The sequence below is a fragment of the Aplysia californica genome, unplaced genomic scaffold, assembly GCF_000002075.1.
Source record: "Aplysia californica isolate F4 #8 unplaced genomic scaffold, AplCal3.0 scaffold01775, whole genome shotgun sequence".
NCBI lineage: Eukaryota > Metazoa > Mollusca > Gastropoda > Aplysiida > Aplysiidae > Aplysia > Aplysia californica.
Window position 1 is genome coordinate 16,707 of NW_004799045.1, and position 9,923 is coordinate 26,629.

General features: G+C 39.5%; 1 protein-coding gene across 1 annotated transcript in view; it reads left to right on the forward strand.

Annotated features, from left to right (window-relative positions):
- LOC101847634 (G1/S-specific cyclin-D2) overlaps positions 1-2,644 on the forward strand; it is a 12,006-nt gene extending 9,362 nt beyond the window's left edge. Inside the window, exons 4-5 of the mRNA XM_005113249.3 lie at positions 969-1,096; positions 1,442-2,644. Of these exons, the coding sequence (XP_005113306.1) occupies positions 969-1,096; positions 1,442-1,648 (335 nt within the window). The 3' untranslated portion in view covers positions 1,649-2,644. The remainder of the gene's footprint in view (positions 1-968; positions 1,097-1,441) is intronic.
- Positions 2,645-9,923: the final 7,279 nt, after the last annotated feature.

Below are 9,923 nucleotides of genomic sequence, written 5' to 3' on the forward strand. Positions count from 1 at the left end.
ATCATCATCATCATCATCATCATCATCATCATCATCATCATCATCATCATCATCTCTCAAGAAAAGCACGTCGACAGGTTGTCAAAGTTTCTGCGGAAAACAAGACGACTCGACTTCCCAGCACAATGACTCGACGAGGCAGTATTAACGAAGTAGTATACGTCCAGAGATGTAGCACTGTGGAAGAGAGCCACCATGACAGAGCCTTAGTCAAATTTAATTGTCTTCCTCCTTTTTTTCGGTAAGTGTTTTACGGCGCTCGCAACCACCTAAGGTCATGTTAATAGCGCGCGGGACACATTAAACAGTTTCAGTTGGTAGGAAATTTTGAGTTTTGCCCGAGCGGCGGCCGAAGCCCACATCTATCGTTTTTGGACCACCAAGGGATCTGTAAGTGCGCAACTTGCACACGGGACCTCCGGGATTTTTCACCGTTATCTGAGAAGGCTAGGTGAAGGTGTGGCTGAAAGGCAGCAGTAAGATTAGAAGGAGCCAAGGGGTAGCAGTAAAAAGGCTGCAGAAAGAGCCAGGAGCCCAGGGGAGGGGGCAAAGGAGATTTTTTAAAAAGGGGAGTGGCAGAAAGTGGAGACGAAAGCAGAAAACAGAACAATGTTAGAGAACAGAAAAGGAGGTGAACGGAAAAAAATCTTAGAGAAGAACATTTTTCTTTGCTGTCCGGATTCGAACCCGAGACCTATTGAATGAGAGGCGAACAGCTTAACCTCTTGACCACGAGACTCCCCCCCCCCCCCCCCCCCCCCTCTTTTTCACTCACCGCGTGAACCCTTGTCCTTCTCCTAGACATGTTTTCTCCTTGGACATCCGTCCTTTTTTTCTTCCTCTTCTCCTTTTGAAGTTTGTGTATGTAAATACGCCAAACGTCCGTCACTCTCTCACATGACATTTTAGTGTGTGTTTTAAAAAAAAAAAATTTCTAATGTATTCTGATTTTTTTTTTTGCTCTTCAGACTGTAAATTTATGCAGACCCCGCCCTCCATGATTGCCTCTTGTGCTATTGGCTCTTCAATCAAAACATTAAAAGGAGAAAGTGCTGAAGACATCTTCCATCTTCACGTCATCACTGGTATTGATATGGTAAGTTCAATGAATTTATTGTCTGTTTGAACGCATTGCATCTTTGTCTAATTACTTACTTATTATTGGTAATCAGTTTTTTTTAAAGCTGTCTTTAATTGTCCGACGATTGTGTATATTGTTGTTTTTACAAGAAATATATTATTGTCTGATAAATCTGTTCTTTTCTTTGGACATTTAGGATTTTTCCCCCGCTTCTAATTATTCAACATTCATTTTGAAGTTGTGATTGCATCTTTTGTGGACAACAATTTGCATTGACTTTAGTGCCAGTCAAGTGGCCTTGCTTTGAGATTTTCCTATGTGATCTGAAAGGTCTGACAGTTTTGTCTTGTTTTCCGCCAGGATCTGATCCGAGCCTGTATGGAGCAGGTGGAGCAGACTGTGAAGAGCTGCATGGCCACCTACGTTCAGCCCAGCCCGCACACACCCACGAAGCAGGACCCCCAGAAGCAGGAGCAGCCCACCACTCCCACAGACGTGCGCGAGATCAACATCATGGCGGTGGACAACAGCCAGGTACACCACGCCGTCCCCGTCACCATGTACTGATCTGTTTCACCACGACCCCCGACCTCTAAGATGCAAAAGTAACGGTCTGAGGAGCTTGGTTCTGCCAGCCAACCCCCCTCTCCATAGACCTTAAAGGACAAGGCCTAGTGTCCTAGCATCTGTGCTGGACTGCCACTGTGTCTACGCCAGTCCCTGCCATGCTGTCATCAGTGAAAACAGCATCAGCAAACGAAGTTCCTGCTCTCTTGTGAAGAAGAAGAAGTAAAGACTGAAGTCGAATCTAGTGACTTTAGTTAGGGATTTGCTGCCGTGAACGACACTGTTGTAACGAGGGGATGTCGGCTTCCTCCCAGACCTCTCTCCACACCCGATGGAGCTGCCTACAGGCCCTGGTATCATCTGAGAACACTCAGGTACACAGTTCACCGCCATTATCTTCATGCAGTGCCGTGTTTTTGCTACCGGGGCGGTGTGTTTTTAATTTGGGGTTTAAGTGTACTCGAGGAGAATGTCAGTCTTTTAGAAAGTTTACCTTTTGGGTACTTTTGAGTTATCGCGTGCCTAAGAAAAATTTACTTGAGGAGAAAATATATGTCGTTCTGCGACAAAGTTTGGGATGTAATTTTGTGCCTTATTGAATTATTCCTAGCATGGTGAGTCAAAGTTGTATTTATGTAATCAAATTTTGCCACAACTGCATATATATGACAGTCAAGGACCAGTCTCTTACTGACTCTTTGACTTCCCACTAACATATGGAAGTGTATTGTGAATAAGCAATTGCAGGAGGAAGTAAAATGAAGGTTACAAAATGGTTCAAAGTGACTGAAAATAGTCTTTCGCATTATGTTGTCAATGGTTAGTAAAGTGTGATGCTAGTTTAATGTTATTCGAACTATGTATTCTGAGTAAGACCTGTCTCATGTTGCCTCTGGTGGCTGTTACGATCAGAGGAAAACAAGTTGTGGGGGGTGGAAGGAGGAGACTGAAAAGCTGTTAAAAGCACACAGTGAGAAAGTAAAACAAAAAAAAAAAGATATATAATATAAGAAAATAAAAAGATGACATAGATGTATCTGCAGTATATAGCCCAACACTAATGCAACTTTCTTGTGAAAGTGGAATGTCTCTCATTTTTTCAAGGAACCCCCATTAACAGTGTTGGGGTTCTGTCAGTGGTATGATTTAAAGTTAATAAGGTGAATTTCATTGTAATCTTTACTTTGCATCACATATTAATTAATCATTGCTGTAGAGGTCAGTTTATTTTTGTTCAAAAGACTTCTGACATTTATAGGACGAGAATCTCTTTTTATCAGAAAATGCCCAGCGCTGAAAATTGTGTTCATTCAAACAACGAAATTCGTATTTCTTGAGGTGGCTGGGGTTTTCTTGTAAAAACTAGATTCGAGCATGATTCAGTATGAATATCATTCAGTATCTGCCCTTTTGAACGGGCAAGTTACCACATCCGTCTCCCCTAATTTGTAACAATTGGGTACCCTCGTGGTATTCCAGTCCTTAATTTATACACTACACTGTGTTCAGCTGTTGAAGAAACAAGTTTGTAATTTATTTTAAATGATGTTCGATGCTGTGAGAGATGCATGGATGTCTGGAAGTGAATGTCTTTAGCTAACCTGTGCAGGGGAGGGGGGTTTGTATCTTGGGAAGTGATTATGAGTTATGGTTATAAGCTGTGAATAGGTTGGCTACTGGCTGTATCAACTTCAGTAGAGATCAAACTGTGTCATTGATGCTGTAGTGCTGCTGCACAGATGATTGTATTGTCCTCTGTCACGTATTTAACTTTGGACCAAGTTGACCCTGTATTATTTGCATGATTTATTCAATGCGACAATGCAATTCAAGAGTGAGGTTTGCTTCCAGTTGTTCTAGTTCTTGATGGTCAGAAGTTTTGCCTAAGCTGAGAAATGGGACTCTCCCTTCAGTGAGGGGTACTAGATGCACTACCACTCAACAAACAGTGATTTGGTTTGTTTTTTTCCACAATCTATGTCCTTGGACCTCCATTTCCCACTCTTCCCACCCGCCTACATTTTGTTGAAGAAGTTTTTGTTTTTCATTTTTAAAACAAAAACCATGACTCTTGGAGTTTGTCTTGTGGCAAGCTCAAACCAAGCCTGAGGGAGTCCTGCGCCATGTGATAAAACAATACCTTTCCCCGCGGGCTCCCCAGCTGCTTTTGTCTGTGATTATGCCCATGTTTTGGGGCTTGCATTTCCCTACGATGTTGAGAAGCTAATGGCTTTTTTGGTGTCTTTATGGGAAGTCAAAAATGTGTTCAATTTTGATGTAACAATTTGATAATAATACTAAAATTGCAATGTTAACGATGAAGTGTTTGTGGGTTTATGTGTTTCAGCCAACACTTGTTTGATAGGGACTTATTTTGTATTGTTTTTGTCAACAAGTTTGGCAGTTGTTTGATTGGATGTGTTCAAGAAGCTTTTAATTTTCCCAGTGGATAGGATGAATGAACTTGTGTGAATGATCTTGTGTATGGTATGATGGAATGAGTACATTTGATTCTACTGTGTGCTTCTGACAAAATTGTACTTTTTTTTTTGGAGAGAAAAAAAAAGTTTTGGAAATTGTGTGTGAAAAAGGCTAAAGGGGCCCTGTTGTGTTCTATGCCCCTTGGAAGCTTGTAAGTGAAACTGGGTCAAGGATAACAATGAAAGATTTTCACACATTGGAATATCTTGTCGGTTGAACCTTGTATTCTGCATTGAGTTTTTGTTCATTCTTTTAGATACATGTGCCACATGTACTGCCACAAAATTTGTCTACATTTTTATGGTTCACGAGCTGCTGTTTTCACTTAAAGGCCTACATTTTCCATCATTTCGTGAACCCCCCACCTCTCCCCTGTCACCCCCTCAACCATGTTTCGGGACCAAATGAACTGTTTTTGACATGGTTTCCTTCAAAGCTTCTCACCAAATACTTGTTGTTTAAGCTGCCATATGTCTCATTTGTTACATTCACCAGACTATAGGGTTCAACTTGTCGAATATAGTTTTTTTTGTGTTTTTTTAAATATTTATGTCACATTGCTGACACCGTTAATATACCACTCAAACAATGCAGGCAATTCAGAGTATATCATCGCTTATCACATCAGAAAGAATCATTAAGTATTAACAAGTTTGCAAAATATTTTCTGCTTTATTGATAGTACTTGTGCATGCATTGGAAGTAATCATCGTGGCTAAAATCAGTAAGAGCAGCATTTATTAGCATGGTTTTCAGAGTGGGGCTCAGTATTGTCTTTAGTCTGAATATCTGTAGCTAGCTTAGATAGATATGTCCAGCTGTGCTTGTGTGTTCACAATTATTTTGTAGGTTTTTGCGTAATTTTGGTGTGCCCAAAGTATTGTAGGAGGTTTTTTTGGGTACTTTGCCACATTAGTTGGGTGCTCAGGCACGTGTTTATTTAAAACAACGTGTACGAGATTAGTGGGCTTCATAGTTTGGCGAGCTGTTGTGCAAGTGACTGACAAGGCGTATGATGTGAATCTCTTGGTTTGTCCTTATGTTCAATATTGTTGTTAGTGGTATGAATTACTGCCAATGTTTTAGCCGAGTTCGGCAAAGGATGTTCATTTCTGCAGCTTACGCCAAGCTTTGGTTATAGTTATTTTGATCATTGGCGTTAATGCGTGCACAGCGACAGCGAATGTAGTAAGGTACCTGATATTTTTTTTTTTCTTTGTACACTGCATCATGCCGGTGTAGGTCCTTCCTGTTGCTATATAGAGCAACTGCAATGCAAACACAGACTGAATGTCGTGGGCTCTTCTAACGTACATGTACAATTGATGAAATGCCTTAAAACTGTCTGCTTACCTCAAGACCTTTAGTGATTTTTTTTCCCCTTTTCGTGCTGTTTTGTGATTATATAAACCAATGGGAGTCTACTTCATACCACTATGATATTTAGTAGACAAATTTGAGTACTTCATATTATTCAAATGTGCTTCTTTCCTGTAAAATCCTTTGTATTGGTGATTTAATCTGTTTCCATAGTAGTTTTTATCTTTTGAGAACGTTTTCTTCTTTTAGAGACTCTACCAACTTTTTAAAGACATTTATTTTCAGAGGATTAAGATGTACCTTTGCACACAGTGCATTGCAATCCATTGCTTTTCAATATCCCAGTGATTGAGAAGATCAGTGAATGTGGACTTTTGAAATGAGAAATTTCTGACCAAATAGATATGAAAGTTTGCTTCTGTATCCAAAAGGCTACAAAAGTTACTTCTTACTTTTTATAACTGTTGAATTTATGTGAGAAGCATTTGTTGAATCAAGAACTTTTTTTTTTTTTTTAAACCCGTACAGGGATTTAGAGTTGGGATATCAATTTCAGGGAGGATGGCTGGAGTGAGATCCGGCTGAAATCCCTTTCACTTTAGGGGGATTAGTATTGCTGTTTATTGCAGCAGACATGTCTGGATTTTTTTGTTTTTCTTTTCTCTCTGTCTCTCTGCCTCTCTCTCTCTTTCTCTCTCTCTCTCTCTCTTTCTCTTTCTTTTTTTCAGCCAGTACCTCAAAGTTGACCGATGAGTAGTCCAGGTGTGATGGCCTGACGTCTCGGTGTGGTGATTTCTCTCTCCCAGCTGATGAGTCGCGGGGGCGCAGCTCGATGTGATAAAACTGTAAAATAAAAAACAAGAGGAGGCCCCCGTGACTTTTCGAGCTCGAGATGAACTCTTTTTTTTTTTTTTTTTAGTTAACCATTTTCATTTTTACCTCTTCGCCATTTCCTGGAATAAATCCCTTTATGATTTGAAGTGGAGATGTAGGTGTCGGATAATGCATATATGGTCAGGATCAGGGCATGGTGCAAGAAAATTTTAGTTTCAGTTTCAGAGTGGGGAAAGTTTTACTTGTCATTATATTTCCAAAGCTTTTTTTTTCCAAAAAAAAGAATGTGATTAGATAATTTTGTGATTGTCTTCAGTTCATTAATATTTCTAGGAAATTGTGACATTATATATTTTTTTTCTTTCTTTTTTTTTTGCAATTAGAGAATGCAAGCTGCTGAATAATTTAATTTTAACCTTTTTTCATTTCACCTGAATAGTTTTTTGTTTGCGTTATTGATTTTTGATACCCACTTTATCCATTGTGAGATGATCATTTATGTAGGTACTTGAATTATGTGTTCTAACATATTTTCAGATGCTGATAGTACATTGCACAAATGTTTTCAAATGTTGGTATTCTTAAGTTTGATGGACCGGAAAAGAATTACAACTGTGTATGTTATAAAAAGATGTTTTTTGTTCCTGTGTTAAAAATCAATGGGAGAATAACATTTCTGGCTTCATGAAAACAAACACAAAAAAATTTTTGCTTCAGCAACTTGTTCTTTCGTTACTATTGATGCCTTTCTCAGTCTTGACCAAACTGTTTTGTCTATGAAAAACAAAACATCTTTCAAACAGAACTAAAGTTTTTAAGCGACGTTAAAATGTTGAAATATGCATGACTGACCTTATGGCTTGAACATGTAATATATTTGTATAATACAATGTTTATAAAGAAAATAAATAAAGATGAAACTATGTATATGGTTTGTTTTGTCTTGTATTTGTCTCTGTTGGTGGGGTTACGGTGAGGATAATAATCGTCGAGGAGTTGAATGTCTTTCAACTCCCCAGTGGGTGGTTGGCTGGTGCTCTGGTGAGGTTTGCTCCGTCTTTCCATCAAACACCTGTCGTCTTTATCTCTCCTACTTCTTTTTTGTGTTTCTTACTGCCTTGTAACACTTCTTAACTTCGGCACTTATATGACCTTATTGTGTTGCAAGTGCCGGAAGACTCTTACTAAAGCCTAAAAGCCTTCAATCTTCCGCTATTATGACCTAATTGAGTGGGTGGTTGGCAGGTCCTTTGCTTGGTGTGGTCTGCTCCTTCTTTCCTATCGAACATCTGTCATCCTTATCTCTTCTTTTTTGAGTTTGTTGCTCTTGTAACATCTCTAACCTGCTGCTTTTTCTTTTTTCATTCTTATTGTCGTCATTTTTCCTCTACTTCTTTTGTATGTTTGTCACTCTCTTGTGAACTACTATTTCCGGGGTGCCTTGAAAGTCGAAGCAGACTTCGTGCAGTTGAGGCTAGAGAGGTGAGCAGAGCTACAATAGGTGTCCACTGAGACGGACACGGCCCGATCTTTTGCCGGGAGGAAGAAAATCGGTCGGGTCGTTTCCGTCTAGTGTGTCCGCCAATCCAGTCAAGACACGTCTACTGGCCGTTTTATCCCACCCACTGTAGGCTGTGACCTCGGTACAGAGCCATACATAAATAGTCGAGCCCCCCCCCAAGCCATTACACTGTTGACGGGTGTGCCGTTAGCTCTGTTGGTATCATGCTGGGCAGTGTTGCTGAGGACTGTTTCAATCCCGAATAGGAAACTGGTGAACTTGATAGTTCGGAAGTTTTTCTCTGTTTACATGTACTTGGCCCTGTAGGAGACTTTAAGTGGGCGGTTGGAGGGCGTTACTTCTTTACTTTCCCTCTGTTGTTTCTGTCTGTTTGTCTTACTTTTTTTAACGGCACGAAATAACCATTACTCTTTATTGTGCCAATGTGCTTTTCTTTTCTCAAACATTAAACAAGAGACTTTAAAATAGGAGACCCCGTCGTTTAATACTATCCGTTCGCCCTGGAGTTATTCTGTACCCCCGGGGTTATATTCTTCACATTTTAGAATTCTTCTAGTACGAAGATCTCTTTGAAACTTTCAGTATTTCTATTTTAAAAAATCATTTCGACAGACTGCTATGCAAAGCGTACGGCTCGGATTAACGAGTAAATTTCATCTTTGAAAGAGGTGGCACAGAAATCCCCATGTCGTATGGATACGATAGTAAAACACGACGTACGGATAGGGTTAAATCAGAAACACGAATTTGTATAGTCCGTAGCATGCATGCTGCAGTCCGCCTTTTAAAGTTTCAGGTGAAGAAAACAGAAATGAAAAATCGGTATGAATTATAACGTAGTTCTGCGTTCCAAAAAAGCGCATCTTCTAGCAAATGACGAGCATACGGGTGTTTAATGAGTTAAACTACTTGAAGGTAACGCCACACACTTTCCGTATCGTTACCCTTGAATTAAAAAGCTCTATCTGCCCAATATCCAGTTTAGAGAAATTTGACCTCGAAAAATGTTAAATTTCATATGTTAAGCTTTTCCGAATGCCCTTCCATCTTGATAACGACTCAAAATAATCTGACAATTAGGATAGAACAGATAGAACTTAATTTGGATTCTGACTTCATGGTTTGAGTAACTCAAAACGGCCAAAAATGTTAAATAGAACTATGTAATTCTAAGGTAGCCAAATGTACAATAGACGCTTGTGGACCTTGGGATTAACTCTTAATTACATGTATACGGCGCGCCAGTTCCGCTGCTTTACGGCATCACTCGGTTGGTTGCAGTCAGAGCAAAAATGTACAAAATCCAAGTCAATCCTTGTTATCCATCACAAAACTATATATTTACTGCTCGAACCATTTATTTCTGCTCAATTCGGTGTTTATATATGTTAAAACATGTTGGAATCAGGTGCCCGTCAATTTTTGGGCATTTAGAGTTATTGGTATCATTTTAAAGCTTGTTCGTCTTGTGTTCGGTGAAAAAAAATACTCATCTATCATGAATAGACGTCGAGATATTTGCAATATAAATATAAGGAGGTGGGGGTCGCCTGGTTTCAGAAGTAGCATTAGCAAGAAAATGGCTGCCAAAGTTTGTCGACTTCCAAAGCTTGAGAGTCTATAGAAACTGCAAATTTACAAACTACTGCAAATTTACATTTTTGTGCCTTAAATCGACATATTTCAGTAAAACCCACACAGAAATGTGTTTTTAAATGAACCTTATAGGTGTTGAGTAAAAAAAAAAATTCTATAAAAATTGCCAGACAGAAAAATGCCACTTTTGTTCGATTTCATTATTTTGACGAGCGCCTGATTTCACCACGCTGCCTCACATTTGTGTAAGTACGAGTAGGTCAAACAGAGGCGGAGTTATAGGGAAGTTTGGGATACAGTACTGAAAACTTGGATAAACGAAATTGTTTGCGTGCAGTGGAAAATAGCCTTCAGTATATTGTTGTCGTGAGAACATGAACAGGTGTGCAAAACAGTTGGTGGTAGTGGTAACGGTCTACAATATCACTCCTTTCAGAACTTACTTGACGTAAGACGGCTACGCAAATTCGGGGCCTCTGCTTTCATCAATTGGTCAAACACGAAATTGTTCGGGGTGTTTTG